The 20,776-nt window shown below is 38.2% G+C and overlaps 1 protein-coding gene across 1 annotated transcript; it reads right to left on the reverse strand.

Annotated features, from left to right (window-relative positions):
• Window positions 1–4,855: 4,855 nt before the first annotated feature.
• Window positions 4,856–20,073, reverse strand: IFI44L (interferon induced protein 44 like). The gene is made up of 9 exons (XM_037499979.2): window positions 19,771–20,073; window positions 13,756–14,240; window positions 13,189–13,246; window positions 12,304–12,499; window positions 9,506–9,658; window positions 7,844–8,015; window positions 6,217–6,317; window positions 5,786–5,960; window positions 4,856–5,016 (listed from the first exon to the last, which is right to left on the reverse strand). Exons 2-9 carry the CDS (start codon window positions 14,228–14,230, stop codon window positions 4,925–4,927), a joined length of 1,422 nt encoding a protein of 473 aa, XP_037355876.1. The 5' UTR covers window positions 14,231–14,240; window positions 19,771–20,073; the 3' UTR covers window positions 4,856–4,924.
• Window positions 20,074–20,776: the final 703 nt, after the last annotated feature.

Below are 20,776 nucleotides of genomic sequence, written 5' to 3' on the forward strand. Positions count from 1 at the left end.
CACAGTGCTGTGCCCAATCCCTTGTGCCACCAGAGAGGCCCTCACTGCATATTTAAATGACTTTTGTTAAGGAAAATCCAAGCATTTTCTGTACATGGACATTAAAAAAAAGGGGCTGTCTGTTTTAACTGCAGGACATATTTGTCAAATTTACCTACTGCTCTTGATATTTGCTATCAATTTATTCTGGGCCAACATATTTCTTTATGTAAACTGCTATAATAACCTCCAGATTTTTCCCCCTGCTCTCTTGCTTGTCCCCTATCCAATGCATTCTCTTTGACATAGTCAGCTTCAACTTCCTCTGTCTGTAAAATGTAAACTAGGTGATGTTGACACCTGCCATCCCACACCCTCCCCCACCTCACCCCCACCCCCCTGCAGGCCAACTTGCAGGGCAAGTTTTCCTTTTTGTATTTTGTGCCTGAATCATAGAATGGGAAAATGTTGATTAGGTTGACTTGCAATAGAAATGATCCAATCTGCCTGCTTAAGATCCAATGATCCATTCAGCCTGCAGGTAAGGTAGGGGACCCCCAGAAAGAGTATGTAAGGCAGACAGAAGCCAGTTTAAAGGACTCTATTCCTTGCCTCTGAGGAAAGAAGAAAGAAACTGTTCCTGGCCTCTGAAGGGAGATCAGACCCTGTTCCTAGCCTCAAAAGAAAGTAGAGCACTCTGTCCCTGCCCTCTGAAGAAAGAAGCATCCAGCAACCGACCTCCAAAGGGAGAAGCGAACACCCTGTCTGGGTCACTACTAAGAGCTGTTAAGCACTTCTGATCACCCAGCCCTGCCTCCCAGTGCTACTGCCTCCATTGCTGTCTGGTCCAGCATCTGGTGCTGTCCATTCCGACCTTCAGACTGTTGCTGCGGGCTGCTGCAGTCTCACCTCAACAGCCCCACCTGTGAGCACCTCCACAGTGGATTGGACCCTAACCACGGCTTGCCGGCTGCCACGAGCTCCAGACCCTTGTTGACAGGGACCGGCAACATCTTAAATGAGTGACTTTGTTTAGGACTTCTGGTCACTGTGGACACAGAGGTGAGCTACCTGGCCACTGATGGCCTTAGTAACTCTTTATTTCCCGTGTTTGTTAAATAAACCACATTGTTGTTCCCTGAGACCGAGTAGTCTTGCAATTATGCATACAAGTGAAAACCCACGGACAGTAACCTGTCCCCTATTGGGCACTGTCCTTTGATCCACTGTAGCCCCCAATAACTGTATTTCAACATCAGTTCACACTAAAATGGCCTTCCCTGACTTCCCACAACTAGGGTCACAAATGTGGAAGTCCTATAGACTGATGGCAACCTTCAGATTTCCTTTGCAAGGCCGACAAAATTCCTTTTTTCTTTTTTTAAATTTTGAACTTTTATGCTTTTACATCATTGTGGCATCCACTTTCCAGTTTCTCATTGCCCTCTTAGATCCCCTATTCCTCAAGGTGGCGCAGCAGGTTGAGCGCAGCACTGTGAAGCTGTCCACAGCCTCTGCAGCTTGGGTTCGATTCCTGGCCCACTGGGGAGATACCCACATGGCACAGCAGACCTCTCCTGTCATACTGCTCCCCTCGTTAGTATTTTTGGTCTGTCTACCTGTTCTGTTCCCCACTCTGTCTCTGATGAATTCTTTCACACACACACACACACACACACACAAACACACACACCACGTCTCTGGCCAATACCTAGTTCGTGTATAAATAAATAAATCTTTAAAAAAAAAAGAAAATTAAGAAAAAAAAACCCTATTCCTTATTCTGACAAATTTAATTCACCTGCTTGCTTCTTCCAAGAAAGAATTTAAAGTTTGAATATTAAAAAAAACCAACAGCAACATCAAGTAAAAATATTTTAAGGGCCTCCCCGGTGGCTCAGCAGTTGAGCGCTGGGTTGCGAAGCTGCCTGCGGCCTCTGCGGCACCGGTTCGATCCCCGGCTGCACCCTGGCCACCATAGGAGGGTCCCACATGGCGCGCAGACCTCTCCTGCCACCCGCTGCTCCCCTCAGCAGTGTACTTCGGTCCTTCTGCCTGCTCTGCTCCCCGCTCTGGCTCTGGTGAATTCTCTCACCCTCCCACGCTTCTGACCGTACCCAGTGCATGTATAAACAAAACAAACAAATAAAATAAATAAATAAATAAAACATGCCTCTATTAAAAAAAAAAATTAAAAAAAAATATTTTAAGCAACTTTTGGGTATTATTCACCAATCTAAAAAAAAAAAAAAACAGACCACCAGAGTTTATTTTATGCTTATGCTTTGGCACACATTGAACATGTTTCATTTATTCATTTTGAAATGTTGAAAGTCCACAGATTCCAAAAATATGTTATCCTGTTTTCCCCTATATTGTAAGGAAGTTTGTAATAACATTAAACTGCCTGGCCACAATGAAGATGGAAGAGACCAGCTGCATCACTTGATGGAGCTTTTCCCCCAAAGCTTTCTCTATTTATACATCAATAAGATGACTCCTTTCTGGAGAGCTAGGAATTTGAAGGATGATCTTATCTCACTGTGGGCATTTGGGTGGTGCTTTTGGTGGAGCAGCCTGGTATGCTTGAGTACAGCATACCTGGGCCCTCAAGGCAACCCTTTGGGATCTTGTAAGCCTTGTGCAATGGCCTCCAGGCAACATGAGGTGGACGTCTTCAAGCTTCAGAGTGACACTTCTTTCCCACCAAGAAATAAGGATGAGATGAGGAACACAGCATCTTACTCTAGACTCTCTCCCCTGACATCCTGAGTGAGGGGTACTGGGAAGTGAGTGGAGCAGAGTGCCCACAAGGGCTTAAAAGAAGGAACCCGTGCTGGTCAGCTCTTTTCATGGTTGATGGTGACACATGTGTCCAGGTTCTGGAGGTCTCCTCAGTTCTTGAGACTGGCTTCTGCTTGCCTCAGGCTTTGAAGGGTGGGCCTCTTCCACCCTCCAACCTCCCACATGTGCTGCAGGTACCTGCTTCCTTGGCTGAGCAAGGCAACAGACACAGTGCCCCTTGACTCCTGCTTAGACTCTGGTCACTATACAACAAACACTATCTGGGGCAAGACAGATGGCACCTAGCCATGTGCCAGCCTATGAATTATTTTTCTCTCATCCTTTCTCTCTCAGCTTTCCCTTTTCTCACTCCCTATGTTGTTTCTCTTTGTGTGTCCTATTTCATAAGAGTGTGAGGGTGAGGACCCACCAACAATGTCAGCCCCTTTCCCACAGGGGTTTGCTCCATTTCAGTGATCACTGTAGCCTTATGATGGAAGTGTTGGAAACCATTAGATGTACAAATGTAGTTCTATTGCCAAAAAATGAATAAGACTGCAGAGAAGTCATCTCTACAAAGCTGAGTTACATGCTGTGTGATCTGTAGTTAACAAGTAATCAAAGAGTGGCCTCCCACCTTGGCCACAATGAATTTTCAAGTGTGAGCAGTTCTATTTTCCTATTTTCATGGTCAGTGGAGAGAACCTCTAGTCTAATACCTTGTTGTTTATCTATCAGGGCCCACTGCTTTACAAGCTGCTTGTGGTGAGCAAGATCTTGACATTAGTTCCAGCAGAAACACATAGGGATATTTCTGAAAAGCTGTGCTAAAAGAGAAACAGTCTCAAGCAAAGAACACTGGGTAATACACCAGCTTTCAGAGATCAGCAAGTACTGAGTACAGTGTCAATAGTATCTAAATGCTTTCTATGGTCAAGTCAAATGCTTCCTGATGGGCTCAAAAGATCAGAAGAGTCCCTCTTTTTTCTTTTGCCTCAAGAACTTCGACTGGAGCAGAAGGGTCTAAATGACCAGTTCAGTAATAAGACTGGAAACCCTAGGGTAATATCTTACAATTCCTTGTATCATCAATTGAACACAAATAAACAAGACTTAGCTCTTTAATAATAAATAAGTAAGATATGGAGATGGGAGATTTCACTTGGTATTCTATACCTACTTTCATTTTATTGCAAGAGTTACTGTCTCACTTAATGAGACAATTTCAAACCTGTCCCCCAGTCAGCCACATACAAATAATCCAATACCATTATTGGTAGCTCTTGCTCATAAATTACATCATTTGTGTGAACCAGCACCTTCAAGAAATTGATATTCCCAGTTTTTCTGTCTTTGAACCTTTGGAAGACATAGATACAGCATATAAGTTCAGAGATATGATAGGTTCCATCTAAAGACCTTTGTTGGAGTTTCCCTTCCATAATTCCGTTGCCTTGTCAGTGTCAATGATCCACCCTATATTGTGGAAGTATTCAGATTTTCTCAGATCTGTATGGAGGGACTGTTCTTCAACTGTTCAGACAACCCAATCTTAATCTCAGAGCAGAGATGGTTTTTCTTTTGGGTAATCTGTAGATAATATTCAGACAATTATTAATGAGAGAGTCACAGGTCACATTAACAAGACTAACAGATAACATTTGTTCTCTACAGAGTGATGTGTGGACATATTTCCCAGTTTCAAGGCAGTGCCTTATCCCTGGCCCCTCAAATGGTACTCAGAATACCAAGGACTTCTCAAAGGCAATAACTCTGATTAAAAGCAAATTAGTCTACTATAATACAGATAACTATTGAACCAGAGCATATGAAAGAAAATTTCATATGAAATTTGGAAAAGAGAGTTAAGAATGTTTTTGGGGGAAAAAAATTTAAAAAGTTACCTTGTAGCATACTTTTTTTTCCTTTCTTAGTAGTCCCAACTCTGACATCTATCCAGAGGACTTAAGTATCATTTGGTATGAGACAACCTTCCTACTAAGTTGCACTAGAAACTTTAATTTGATCAGTCTATTTTAGAGGTACAGCAAGGATGGTTTGAAATTCAATTAACGAAAACCAGGCATGGATTTAATAAAGGAGAAATTTTATTTTATAGCAGAATAAAAAGTAATTTCTTAAAAATATTTTCTCATCTTAGTTAATCGATATATGCGGTTTCATCCAGAAATGAGTGAAATATTGATTTCCATGTTTTTCCTCCAGCATTGCATTGTCTCCCAGACTTCCCTTCTGCAAAGAGATAAATTTTGAATACTTATTATTCTTATATACACTATGATGGGAATGCTAGGTCACTACCACACGCTGTTTTATGTTCTGTAAATACAAAGATAGTAAAATCCAAACCTTGATTCTCAAAGAACTCACAATCTACTTAAGGAAGCAGACAATTAAATAATTATTTTATAGTCATTATTCATAGGATTCATAGTAATATAAAGCTTTATGTAACATGCTAAGAAAAGTAAGGAAATAATTTGCTGAGGGGGGTTAAAAAGATACAGAAATTAAATTGTAAATGATGCAAAAACATGGAGGGTAGTCTGTGGTAGGATATATCTTGACCTACCACTTCTCAGGGTTGGTTTTTTGGCCTTGAGGTATAGCTGATTGTAAATGGTTAATGTGTTAAATGTGTTCAAAGACAGAAGGTAAAGCACAAATGAAAGCAAAGTCTCATGGTGGTCTTCAACAGAGATCACCACTAACTGGGATGTACCAATCCAGGTTTGGGCCAAGCATCAGAATCAAGCAGATGATGTCACATGTAGAACTGTAAAACTCTTGCATTTAATCTGAAAACCAAAAAAAAAGCATAGAAATGAAGCATGAAGAACATACTAACATGGCTGTCAGGATTATGGTAAGCAGAATGGGAAAAGCCATGCAATGGAAGTATATTGTTTCTCAAAAAGTACCAGTTCTCAAAAAGTATCAGTTTAGTGTTTCTCAAAAAGTACCAGTTCTTAATGAGAGGAGAAGAAAGGGGTCAGACTACCTGTTTCCTCGAGAGGCAAATCCTCTAAGGCATCATCTGCAGCCCGCAACATCTGCCTCAGTGCGGAAAGAATGAGAATGTCCTTTAAAGGATCCTCTTTCCAAGTTGAATAATAATTTTCAACCAACAAGATATTAAAAATAGGAATGTTTAGAATTTTCTGGACTTCCTTTATCTGTGAGAAAATGAAATTAATGTTTTATTTCTTGAAATTTGACTGAACTTAAGTATAATTCAAGAAAGAAATCAGAAAAGCTTGCTAAATCACATAATTGCAATTTTTAAGTGGTATATAAACTTGAATTAACCAAGCAATTGATCCATTTCTTCATTTACCTGTGACTATGTAATGTGAATACACACACATACACACACACACACAGAGTGTAATACTCTTACAATGACATCTGGTTACAAACAGTATTCTTTACCTGCCTCTGAGAAGTCACAGATGTATTCATGTTTAACAAGTCATCTTGAAGAACTTCACTGCAATCATACACTTTAGTAAGCAAGGCTACAAGTGCTATACCTACATGAGGCAGATAAATCAGTAATTTTATATTATAAACAATAATATGTCAACAAGGTAATTAAATATGCATGAAAGCAGTTCTCTAAAGGGTGATTGTAAGATTTGCAGAATGAAATATCCCCAATAAATCTCAAGATGGCACATGTGGTTACGAGGAGAAATTCTCTTTTTCCCCCAACATGAGAGGTCATTTCTAAATCCAATCAAATTCACAGTAACTTGAAATTATCTACATTCCATGTAAATAGTGCATTTTAAAGGAAGGGATGGGATGCTGATTGCTGGACCTGGAATCCTAAAAATTAAAAAAAAAAAACAAGAAATAGACAAAATGGGAATGTTTATATGTGAGCATTTATAATGTGCTGATTTCACAGTTCTACTAAGGACATATTGTCTTGCCCCTCAAAGCACAGAAATGAGATGAGCCAATCACACTCCTAATCTAATCAAAATTCCACTCTACTAAAAACTGCTTCCTGGAAAGAATATAAATTTAAGGCACCCAAATGCCAGTCCAGAATATACTCTTTTACCAGAGTTTTTAGTAATCCTCCTCATAGATATCTTCTGTTTATGATTCTATTACTAAATGACCACTTTTATCTATCTTCTCTTTTTTGATGTGTCAGAGCAATAAATCGCAAAGTTGGTCACTAGAATTAATATCTGGGCACTAGAAGAGGGCAATTTTCTGTTGACACATATAGTTTTTATCCAACTTATGTTACAATGTCCACTGTTTCAAATTTAATGCAATGTCTTTTCAGAGGCTGTGAGTCAGCATAGTTAGATGCATTAAGCATTGTCACTCAGCAGGATATGTAGCTATGTGTCCTTGAAAAACTCATCTCCAATCATAGCACTTTTTTCAGTCTTATCCCAAACCCACCATCATTTTAGAGCATTTCTGTTACACATTTATATATGCTTATACACCTACATATATGAATATATGTTATTACAGTTTTTACATGCAAAATGTATTGTTCCCATTTTACAAAAGACTACAGTTCAGTGCACTTAAGTTGATTTTTTCAAGATTAAAAAAGAAATTTCACTGATTTATTAATTGTTTCATAACAATATAATTTGGGGAATACAGATTTACACTTTAACACATGCATATGCTTCCCTCACTCTCCACCAACTCCAGGGCACTACTGTCACATTCCGCCTCGAATCCCTCCTCCCTCTTCTTGATGAGATGAATTTACTGGTTTTGATCTTCCTGACCTAGTTAAATAATATGGGGAAGTGTCTTCCCTACTGAACCACGAGAAAGTCACACATGACAAAAATCTGTGGCCATCCTTGTCTTTAAGAACTAAAGACCAGGATTTAAGATTTTTCCTTTACTCAAGAATGTGACTAATGTGTGTCAGCTGTTGCCACCAACCATCCCTGGGCTCTGTGAAGTGGGAGAAGAGTGTACCTGGGACCTCTGTAATCTCTCTGCAATCATTCCAACATTGATTATATAACTTCAAAATAAAAATTTTCATAAATACAATGAAACTCACCCCAGTGTAATGCTTCTTTTTGAATTTGTTTGAAATTTTCCACCATTTTAGAGGAAAGTCTGTGGATAGAGTTGATGTCTAAGACAAAAGCCACACATTGAATTCTGTCTTTTAGTTCTGGAGTAGAGATGTAGTTAAGATGCTTTGGTGTAATTGGTTTATCAGGATTAAACTGTTAGGGAAACATAAGGTAACATTTTGTAAGTCTCTGTTCACTTTTTTAAGACACATTTTATGTTTCAAACATGACCACCACTATCTTCCAACCTGAAGATGTCCCATTCCCCTCCAAGCTCCAACTCCAGGTTAGTTAGTAGTGCCTCTTCCATACGTCTTTCCTATAGTGATATGCCATTATATACATATATTAAAAAAAAAATCACTTCATTGTTTTGGTGAAAAATGATAACTATCTATAATTTATATTTTCCATAATGGAGATATTTTTAAAACAATACAAAGAATGCTTAAATGGAAAGCTAACTTCAAATCTGTCCCCAGGAAAATATTATATTAATATTTGTTACACATGATATAAGATTCTAAGTAATTTGTATATACTTAAACAAATTCATGACTATAAATAATAATATGGAAATATATAGTATATTCTGAAAATGTCATTTTAATCTAAAATATTATCTTTTTTTAATATTACAGAAGAAAAAAAAAACTAAAGCAGAAGGAATATGAACTCTCAAGTTAATCTTACCACATGACAATAATCTTTCTAGGATTAAGAAAATAGGTTAGAAAAAATGGAGTTTGGATTCATTATTTTCATAACTATATGTCTCAATGTTGGACTGAACTGAGCAATTTTCTGCTCTGAGAAATGAAAGTGCTTGTATGTTCATGATTTCCCCATCTCCCTGCACCAGCTTCCTCTTCCCTATGTCTTTATGTCTCCTTAACTGGTAAATTCCATGGCATAAGGATTATGGTTTATGTGATTCCAGTAGTTAGCACAGTATCTGACACAAACTTGTTTTTTATTTAAAATGTTTCCAATCTAGCAGAATTGAGAGGCAAAGAAAATCACTGGTAGAAACTGAGGTAGCTTTTATCTAAAAGAAAGGTAATAATAACAGTTAACCTCTCGAGAATTTATAGCACATCATCTCATTTAATATTCTCAGACAACCTATGACTGGCATTATTATTGCTTACATTTCACATGTGAAAGAACTAAGACTAACAAAGACAAGCATCTAAATTTGTTATGAGTGCACAGCTAATTAGTGGCAGAGTTTATATGGGTTCTAAGTAGTAAAGCCTACATATTTACTATATAAGATCACACATCAAAAGAAAGTGATTAATTGTTCCATTTTATCTATGTAATCAAAAAAGTGCAAGAGGTTAAAACCACTAATTTCCAATTATTTTACAACATGGTAAAGAGTGATATAAACAGTCTCTTCCTGACATTTTCCCTGGAACTTGGATGAGCAGAATGCACATTTTAGCTGTGTTTCTTAGAGGTACAGAAAAGAAAAACATATGCTTTGTTTACTTATGTTACTGTAATTATTTAAAGTACAGTAGCATTGGCTAATGTTGGAACCATCTTAAAATTGAAACTGCCTTATGGGATAAAAATTCAACAAAAAATCATTGATAATATAATTTGAAATGATTCGAAGTTTGTAGAATTCTTACCTGGTATCTGTCTGGCATGTTGCCTTTTAAGATGTGGGCTATGTCATCCATACACATTCCTTCTCCCTCTTTATCAGCCAGCCCCATAGTGTCACACAATGTAAATGGTAGAGATTTGCCCTCTTTTCCATCTCTTACTGAATATATCCTATACTATAAAGGAAATACATCAAATATAAAATTTCATTCTTCAAGGGGCCTCCCCGGTGGCACAGCAGGTTGAGCGCCATGCTGTGAAGCTGTCCGCAGCCTCTGCAGTGCGGGTTCCATCTCCAGCAGTAGCGAAAATCCCACATGGTGCCACATGGAGCAGTCTTGCCGGCTGCTCCACTCAGCAGTGTATTTCTGTTATCTGCCTGTTCTGCTCCCTGCTCTGTCTCTGGTGAATCCTCTCACCCTCCCGCAACTCTGGCCTGTACCCTAACTCTTGTATAAAATAAATATATCTTTAAAAAAAAACAAAATAAATTTTTTTTTAAAAAATGGCATGCCTTTCTTTCAAGGCATGACAATAAATCCATCAATGGATCTTAAACTTCGAATATATCATTTATCCATGCATGATTTTGTGACCTGATGCATTGGTCATTCAAAAATATTGGCTCACTGGCATATCTATATCTTTCATATACTGGCACATTTCACTGTACAATACCAAAACATCACATCTTTTAATACCACCATTATTCTCATCTCCTAAGAAGCCCATTATCCTTATGTTTCCTTTCCTAAGGGAGTCTGATTGTTCTCATAGCATTTCTATTTTTTTTTCCAAACCTTATTCTTCTCTCTTCTTTCACCTCAGTCATTTCTAGATTTATAGACTCAATTTCACTAATTTTTTCTTGACAAAAATCTATCCTACATTCTGGCAAAAGTAAAAAAAAAATCTATCCTACTGCCTAACCTTTCTATTGCAGTCTTCATTTCATACTGAATTCTCCATATGCAGAATTAGATTCTTTTAAAATGGACTCTACCTCTGGTTAAATACTCCTCTGTTCCTTAATGTTCCTTCCTGAGTCCATTGAATTGCCTTTTTGTGTTATTTTATAGTTTGTTGTTTCTTCATGAAACTATTTTGGATTTTCCATATGTTAAATCAAAAAATTCTGTCTTTTTTTTTTTACTAGGGGTAAGTTTGATTTCTTCTTCATTTTGACATTTTGCTAGCATATCATATCATGCAATGGTATGAGTCTATGTCTGAGCACTTGACTTACTAATAGCAATCAGTTGTCTTTCTTTCTTTCAAGTAGGTGCAGTGTAGCTTTAGTTTTCAGGTTTTCTTATCTATATCATGGTAACAGGTAGGGGTAGGAGAAGGCAGAAAATGAACCAGGCTCTAAGTACAACAGCTATGAGAAGGTTGCTTTAAGTCAGTCCTGGGTGCAGATTCCCAGAAGGGGTTTCATCCTGTGTGCACAGACTCTGTTATTGCCTTTCTTTGGGAGTTACAGTATTGTGGACTACTGTATCACTTAGAGTACAAATGTCTTTATGGCAAAGGAGGAGGGAATAGGATTATAGTCCTGCACACTGTTGCCATAGCTTTTTTCAACATATTTTGGCCTCTCCTTATCTGTCATGGAGTTCACTAGACCCTAAGTTATAAGTGTCCATGCTGCCTCCATGCTCTCCCAGCCTGGTCTATAAATAAGTCTGGAGATGCAACTGTCACTCTCCGAAACCTCTGTGAATCCCAATCCACCCACCTATAGACATTGAGATATATAGGTCTCTCTGGCATCCTGGCATGATTAGCAGAGAGACCCAAGTTGAATTATAAAGAGTCAATATTTAAATAAAAAGAGAGAAAATATGGTTGATCCTCACTCCATTGTAATACCAATTACTTTCACTTTATTACTACTTTTTTATTGAAGATAACAACAATGAACATGCAATTGAAGAAAATTTGTACATAAATATTGAGCAATAGTTTGTAGATATTTAAAGTAACAACTTTAAAAATGTTATTAGTACTTCTTTTCTTTCCTTTTTTTTAAAGATTTATTTATTTATGCATACAAGAGCTGGGATACAGGTCAGAGATGTGGGGGTGAGAGGATTCACCAAAGACAGAGTGGAGAACAGAACAGGCAGACTGACTGAAATACACTGCTGAGGGGAGCAACAGGTGAGATGGGAGAGGTCTGCTTCACCATGTGGGTTGCTCCCTGGTGGCTAGGGATTGAACTGCTGCAGAGGCTGCAGATTGCTTCATAGTGAGGTGCTTAAGCCCTTGCATCACCAGGGAGGCCCAGTACTTACTTTCTTAAATCTATCTATATGCAAATAAGCTAGCCTTTGTAAGAGAATTGATACATTCACACTTTGAAGGTTGACTCACCAAAATGAGTCAGTTTTGCTTTTCAGGAACATTTCTTATAGAATGGTTTTATATAATGGAAAATTATTGTATTGCATAATTCTAATTGTTATTCTAATTCTCATTATAAAAAAGAGAAAAGCATGCAAAGCAATGAGGGGCATAAGTAAAAATATATATCAAATACAATGGGCAAATATTTTCACAAAGGTTTTTAAATTTATTATTCTTTACTATAAGTAAAAAGTAATATTTTCATGTAGCTTCTATTGCATCCATAAAAATGGAACCTCAATGGAGGCAATTCTAATTCAAATTTTACTTTCATTTTATATTTTATTTAGCATTTCATTGTTTAAATATTAGTAGGAGGGTAATGGTCTGAGAGAAGATGACAAAGAAATGAAGAAAACTAGTAAGTGTAATCACTAAAACATAAGCTGCAGGAAAGCCTGTAATCATTTACCTGTTTAGTAATGCTGGTTATATCAGACCCCACTTGGGCTTGTCGAGTCATATGGCCTTGGAAAATGGACTTCACTGAATTGAAAAAGCTGGACTTTCCAGACCCAACAGGGCCCAGCAGTAGAATACGAACTTCTGAAACCAAATTTTCATAAGATTTGTAGTCTCTGAGGTTTTTTAAGAGTCTTTCCCTGTGCCTGTTAAAGTGCAGTAATTAAGTACAACAGCCAAACTTCCATGAACATAGCACAATATTCCTTTTTCTTCCCTTTAAAATTATATTTTCATTACTTATTATTTTGATATTAACATCTACCATATAATTTGAAATGGTCTAAACTTAAACATTTTGTGCTTGAACATGAGGCATTTATCTATATCTGACTAAATGTAAACATTACCCAGAAGCCAAATTTTCATTACACTATTAGCCTTAGACTAGATAAATCTAATCACCACTATCAACAGCATGGAAGATGAATTATTATTTTCAGTAATATTATATTAAGGAAATAAAAACAAAATACATGCATTGCAGTATATCTATACATTGTGGACTTCCCTAAATTTTATTGGAGCTCCCCAAAATCTTTATACACAAGGAAAGGACTCAGAAGAATTATCTAAAATAATCATCCAGACTTTGGAAATCTTGAATCTACAGTGAAACTTCAAGTCAAATTGTCATCAGATAGATTTTCAAAGTCCCACAGTAGGTAGTGGTTTGGTTTTATTTTCTAAATTGCCTTTGACACACTATGTCAGTAACATTGTAATTCATTTTTACTACTACCGCTAATATGACTTTCACTTTACTATTTCATAGCCAGTCCATTTATACAATTGGTCTAAATGAAATGATTAATAGTCCAAGAATCTAACTTACTGTGTGGCTCTTCTTATCTTGGTTATTTTGCTTATATAGCGCACATCATCCTTAATTCCTATAGGAAATAAGCATAACATAATAATTTCTTAACCTAGTTTGGTTAACTGGCCAAGTCTACCTTATATTTAGGGGACTGAGCCTGCTTACAGGCTGTGCTGTTCAGTTAGGAGTTAGGGTTAGCAGTATAATGAGAAGAGGGAAAATTATCTTCTCTACATATTAACTTCCTCTGGAAACTGACATAACTGTGCCTAGAGGTCTTAGAGCGAACCCAAAAGGAATCATGACAAGAAATAGACTTGTTCAACTAGAAGCCTCTTTCTTCATCTGCATTTCCATCTCTCTCCACTTACACACTTCAACTTACTTTGTTCAAAGCTGCTTTCATGTTCTGGGTACTAATTATAGGCTTTATGCCTTCCAGGTTTCATTTTTTAATGTATAAAAGAGAATTTGATGACATAAAATTTGATTGTTATCTTATGTTTTCTTCTTCTAGATCAATTATGGCCTAGCAAGCACAAAGACTAGAACCATAATGTAGGATTATCTAATTTAACATACCTTCAACTTGAAAAACTTCACATACATCATAGTATGCATAATACAAATGAGATATTCCAAATTTTTTACTTAATAAATCACATGAAGAACATGTCTTCTTGTCTGTATTTACAGATAAAATCTCAACATCAGAGAAATGAAAGTTCAGGCTATCTTTAGTAACTTTTGGTGTTCCAATTAAAAAATCATGTGATATTTTCACTCTTGGACTGTCAATTAAAAAAATGAAAGAAGAATTTGGTTCTTGATTATTTCCATAATTATCAGGATAATGCCCAAGTTTAAGGGCCCCCCAAATACAGTATTCGGTGTAAAAAATTGTTAGTGTTGATCCCTGATGAGCGCATTTCTCAAGTATCTTCTTCATGGCAGGTTGATGGACGTCAGACTTATAAAGAAGTCGCAAAGAAACGTTTCCAAGCAATATTTGCAGTCTCTCTTCCAAATCCCATGACAAAATGGTTGTCACAGCCATTGTTCTGTACCTGATGGAAAAATAATAATAGGTTTAAAGACTACTGTAATGATGGTTTAAAGCACAGATTTATGATCCCAGTGATATGTTTTTTTCTCTGACCCAATTCAAACACATTGTTTAGATTATAAGGCAGATTGCCTGAAATACACTGCTGAGGGGAGCAGCGGGTGAGACAGTAGAGGTCTGCTGAGCCATGAGGGTTAGCTCTCTGGCTAGGGATCGAATTCATGCTGTAGTGGCGGGCAACAGTTTGATGGCGCTGAAACTTTAACCTCTGCACCACCAGGGAGGTACCCCCAATTTTTTTTACCAAAAAAGGTGGCTGGCCAAATGCCATAGTTTGCCAATATGTGAAGTAGAAGATAGAAACAAGAAATTTATACAGAAAACAACTCACAAATAAAGAAATCAAAATATAAAAGAAATGAATCAATATGGAGGCTACATAGTGGTAGAAGTCATTAACTTATCATGCCAACATTTTCAATTAGAAAATTTAGAAATGCAGAATAAACTGTAAATTACATACATTTGAAAGCATTAGAGATTAAAAAAGTAAAGAATTATGCTATTTGCTAAAGTATAGGGGGAGGTGTTAAAAGTGAATATAACAGAGGTAAACTTGGCATTTGGGAGCACATTTGCTTGAAATGCAACTGTCAACTTTAGAAGAAGTTCCTGAGATGCTGAGAAGCTAAGTAAACAAAATGGTATAAGAAATGGGAAAGCAGAAAGTGTTAAAGATCTGAGAGATGTATCTTAAAAATTTTACATGGTCTAATGACTTGTTATAAGAGTATTTAATAACTGTAATGTACTTATGTAAAACCAAACTTTAATTTCTCCTTCTGCAAAAAAGATTAAAGCATTCTGAAACTCCCTTTACTAATTTTTAATAACAAAGACTATTTAGGTAATCTGAATATCTTGGTGTTCTTTTACCCTCGGGGTTGGTTAGCTGGAAAAAATCTAATCCTGTCAACATTGCTAACTCTTGTCAAAGAAATAGATCTACTCTTAAAAATCTTTGTCACTCTGGGTATTTACATATTTTATAAAAATCTGTAAATTTATAATAGAAGTGTTCTAAAGTATATAAGACTTCCTAAAACTTAATATATCATGGGCCTCCCCTGGTGGCGCAGTGGTTGAGCACTGGGCTGTGAAGTTGCCCGCAGCCTCTGCAGCGCTGATTTGATCCCCAGCCACCGGCAAGGGTCCCACATGGCACGCAGACCTCTCCTGCCGCCCGCTGCTCTCCTCAGCAGTGTAATTCATCAGTCTGCCTGTTCTGTTCCCCACTCTAGCTCTGGTGAATCCTCTCACCCTCTCGCGCTTCTGACTGTACCCAGTGCTTGTATAAATAAAAATGAATAAATCTTAAAAAAAAAAACCTAATATATTGTGGTAAGCAGTCCATAACACTGACCCTCAATGGGAACACCAACACTGAGATCCCAGTCTTACCCGACATCCTTTCCCCCTAACAAAAAAGCAAGAACCATATTTACCTGATTTCTCCAGGGCATGTAGAAGGTCATTGCTAAACCAGTTATTTAGGACAAACTGAGGGAGATTACTCAGGAACCCAAAGAAAATCTTACATTATTTCAGGCTAGGCATGCTAAGCCTATGAGAAGTTATACTAATCTGGACCCAGAGACTGTGGAAAGAAAAGTCATCCTAGCGGTCCACTTCATTAGCCATTCTTGCCCTGACATCAGACGCAAGCTCCAGATACTGGATCAAGGACCCCAGGCCTTTCTCAATATTTTAGGACACGGCCTTCAAGGTCTACAATAATAGGGGGGAGATCAGCCAGGCTGAGAGTAAAGAGAGGGAAAAAGACAAGAGAAGGACCCAATATATGGCAGCTGCCATTGCCAGCAACCTGCCACCTCAGACTCACACCAAACCCCATTTACAACCCCCCCCCCCCCAAGGATCTAGGACTTCACTCTCCTAAAGTGTCCCTAGCCTATTTCCTTGGCCAGCAACTGGGACACTTCAGCCATGAGTGTCCAAAGAGAGCACCCCCAGAGCCTACCCTCTGTGTCACTGCACAGGGCCATGGAAGAGGGACTGTCCCACTCTCCAAAGAGGGAGGAGGCCAGCCCAAACCAGGGACCAGATGGGAAGACAAGATGGCCATCAGCTACCCCTGATTATGAAGAACCAGGTGTGGGAAAGAAAACCTCCTTTTCTGAAGAGCCCAGAGGTGAGACAGGCTCCCCTATTTACACTCTCCTATGGGTGAGCCTCAGGTGACCCTAGAAATGGCAGACAAGAGAATATATTTTTGATGGAGACAGGAGCCATATACTCTGCCTTGCTCCAATTCTCCAGACAGACCAATTAAGTTGACTATCCTCCTCACTGGTATTGGTGGCCAACCTAAGCCAGAACAGTTAACCACACTGCTGCCCTGCTCACTACAAGGTCACATGTTTACTCACCCATCTTTGGTCTTATTTTTGCTCCATTCCTCTGTTAAGACAGGACATCATGACCAAATTCCCAGCTAGTCTACAATTAGCAGTCTCCACCGCTACTATCAGCCCTCTTAGCATATTGATGCAGGTAATAAAAGTAGTGATGGGAAGTCCCCCCCCCCAAAAAAAAAGCACTAATTCCTCCATTCTGGCTACATACCTCCAGGTGTCTGGGACACTACAATCCCAAACTATTTTTGCCACCCCTGAAAGGATACAATTATAGGACCTTGCCATCTTCCCTAGAAAGCCACAATGTCCCCTCATACCAAAAGCCCAAAGAAAAATACAACCTCTAATGCAAAATTTCTCAGGTGGGTCTTTTAAGACACTGCATTCAGAACCTTTTTGTTTAGTTTCATCTTGTTTACAGACCATCAAACTACAGCATCCAGTCACAGACTATCAGCCCCCAGGTATCAAGACCTGGAGGCATAAATGGCTGAAGAATACATGAACCTAGAGGCATGAGCAGCCCATTTTGGACAACCAAACCCCCTGCAGCCCGTCTGAAGAACACAAAGGAGTTAAAATTGACCGTGGTCTACATTTACAGAACTAGGGAAATGAAGTGAAATGAGATGAGTGTCTGGTCTGAAAGCCCATTCCCTTTTGCACTGCATTCCTCACCGTCCTGAGACAATAAGCTAGGTAGGGCCAGCACTGGGCCCCAAAACTCAGCTTGAAGAAGTTACAGAAGGCAGATTTCTGGCCCATTCCCAAAGATTTGTCATTGTCCTTTTGTGAGAGGGGGAAATGTCAGGGTATCATTTAATAACATTAAAAACTCCTTGCCCAGCAGGCAAGTTTGGGAGGCTTGAACAGGTGAGTGAATCAGTAAGATTGCCATAGTACCTGGACCTTAGGAGCCGACCACCATAACCAGAAAAAACAACCCAGCTCCAGGAATGCAGAAGAAGGGCCAGGACACATGCTATGTCGAAGGGCCAGCACCCAAGACCAGACATCCCAGCAAATAACTGGTGCTAACTGGCACCCCAAGTTTGAAAGTGTGTGAAAGTGATCCTCAAATCCTTCTTCTTACAGAGACACACATATCCCATCTCACTCCCTACTCCCTTGTGGGGTATTTCAAGAAATCTACCTTTTATGTTCTCGAAAAAAAAAAAAAATTAAGCAAAGCTATTCCTAGACTTATAGAACTAGGGTAATATAGTGAAATAAGATGATAAGATGTGTATGTTGACAACCCTCTTCCCAACTGTTCATTAAGATTCTGAAAAACTGAAGGGAAGAAGTAAGGGTAGATTTGAAATAAAAGACCTTTTTTAATCTTCTCATTATCTCAAACCATAACTGGATTAAGATAAATGAGGATTACTCATGTCTCCAGTTGCATGGCAGATGCAAAATAAATTCTATTTGGATGGGGGCCTCCCTGGTGGTGCAAGGGCTTAAGCACAGCACTGTGAAGCTATCTGCATCTCTGCAGCACAAGTTCAATCCCCAGCTGACCAGGGAGCAACCCACATGATGCAGCAGACCCCTCCTGTCTCGCCTGCTGCTCCCCTCAGCAGTGTATTTCAGTCAGTCTGCCTGTTCTGTTCCCCACTCTGTCTGGTGAATCCTCTCACCGCCTCACCTCTGGCCTATATCCCAGGTCTTATATGCATAAATAAATAAATCTTCAAAAAAATTCTATTTGGATGAAAGAAACACACACACACACACACACAAACACATACATATATATATAGAGAGAGAGGATACATACAGTGTCTAACATCCATCATAAACACAGGAGATCAAATACAACAGTTTTGTAAAAAAACTGAAAGAAAAAATATAAAATAGAGACAACCCCATACTAAAAATAAAGTTACCTACAGGAGTTTTTAAATAACCATTTTTGGTATGTTCAAATAATTAAAAGATAACATTGAACAGTTGACAGTAAAATGGAAAAATGAAAAGGACAAAATGAAATTCTTGACTTAAAAATATACATCTGAAATTAAAAAGCAGAAGATGTATTTAACTGCAGGATAAATACTTGAATGAAAAATTAGAAGAAAATATTTGAAACTGAAGCAACGAGACAAAAAGAAAATGAGGAAGAAGGAAGGATAAATAAAATCAAAGGGTACAGTAAAATTGGTAGCATGTGATAATGGAGTCTAAGAATGAAAGAAAGAACAGAGCAGATATTAAGGTAAACCTAAAAACCTCAAAAAGCAACAGTCTCAAAATATTTGAAAGCACTATAATTTTGAACAAGAATTTAAGATAGAAATTAGAAAAGAGGATAATAGCTGCTCCAATACATTAGAAAACAAAGAAATACACTTCTAAAACAGTACACTGATTTTAAAAAAGCTACAACAAAGAAAATGCCAAAGTGCATTGAAGTGGCTGAAATAAACCTATTTATATCAACATGGATAAAGTTCAAAAACAATCTTGAGTGAAATAAAAGAACATTGAGACACTTGACACCATTCACATAATCTGTTAATACACAAAGCAATACATAAAAATCATATAGATATGTACATGAGCAAAAGCATAAAAACAAACATGGCCACAATGCATACCAAATTTCAGACAGTATTTGCCTCTGGGAAAGAAAGGCAGAGAAAAGAATGTAGGAGAGATTCACAGAAAATTTCAGAACTATCTGCAATGTGTTTGGTTTTTAAGGAAAAATTAGCTATTCTAATTAAATAAAATAACCATTTTAAAAATCTGATTGAACTATACCTCTAAATCATGTAAATACTGTAGACCAATTTTTTCAATAAAGATGCTTTTTATGACTTATCACTAATCACTGCAATTTATATTTTATTTATTTATGAAACTAATATTCATAAATATTGACTGTATGTTTTCATAAAAACTAATAGAACTGCATGGAGATTTGCGATAGAGTTCGTTTACTCTCTGTAGTTCCCTATTGCTTACAATTTTCATTAAAAGAAATGAAACAGGAATGTGATCATTAGCAGTGTTACATCTGAAATGCAAGGAAAAGAATTTTCTTCACTCACAGCTAGGAAATATTGGGTGCAGAAAGTCACTTACCTGTTTTTAGGAGTTAGGATGGGATTAAACGGAGTATTAACCAAGCCGATGCATTAAGCAGCCAGTTTGGAGACAGAAGGTTCTGAGACTTGTGGCTTCCTGTCTCAGAGCAAGGAAAGTGAAACTCACGGCCAACAGTAAACAATCAGTGGGCAGCCTGCCTACAACCGGAAGTTTCTTTGGCCTAACAGCTAAGTTTCGTTTTCCTAGCCAGAAGGAAAGAGACAGAGAAAACAAAAGAGAATAAAACGGATTCCTGGGCCTCCCTAGTGGTGTAAGGAGTTAAGCACAGCACTATGAGGCTATGCGCAGCCTCTGCAGTTCCATCCGGAAGCAATCCACATGGCACAGCAGACCTCTCCTGTCTCACTGGCTGCTCCCCTCAGCAGTGTATTCCAGTCAGTCTGCCTGTTCTGCTCCCCACTCTGTCTCTGGTGAATCCTCTCACCCTCCTGTACCTCTGGCCTGTACCTCAGCTCTTGTATAAAAATAAATAAATCTTAAAAAATAAATAAATAAAATAAAATAAAATAAAAACAAAAACACTTATTTTTCAGATCGCTGGCCACTGGTGTGAGAGAGCGGAGGGCACAGCACCCTGAAGAGACTATTCTCCCATGGCCGTTGACCTGAGAGAATGGAGAGACTGTACTGTCATCTCATCTTGAGCTGGCTTTTCTATAATGAACTACACATAAACAGTCATAAGCAACAGCCCATCACAATTGGTGTTCTTGTTCTTCATTACATTCAGCTCCCAGAGTGTATCAGCTTCTTGGTATCTTGACCCTGGTACATCTAACAGCGTCAATGTCCAGCATTCATTTGGGCATCATTGGGGCAAGAATCTCAGTCTTAAAGCAAGAGTCATAGTTTAAAGAAAACAGATCCTCAGTCTTCCAGTGAGTAGTATAGCCTGTGCTAGGTGCACATGTGCGGATTCCTACACTAGCAAAGGGCCCTTCCCTTCCTTCCTTGCCCCTGTCACAACCACCTACCTTTTCCT

This window comes from Talpa occidentalis, unplaced genomic scaffold (genome assembly GCF_014898055.3).
Source record: "Talpa occidentalis isolate TD23 unplaced genomic scaffold, MPIMG_talOcc4v2.1 talOcc4.9, whole genome shotgun sequence".
NCBI lineage: Eukaryota > Metazoa > Chordata > Mammalia > Eulipotyphla > Talpidae > Talpa > Talpa occidentalis.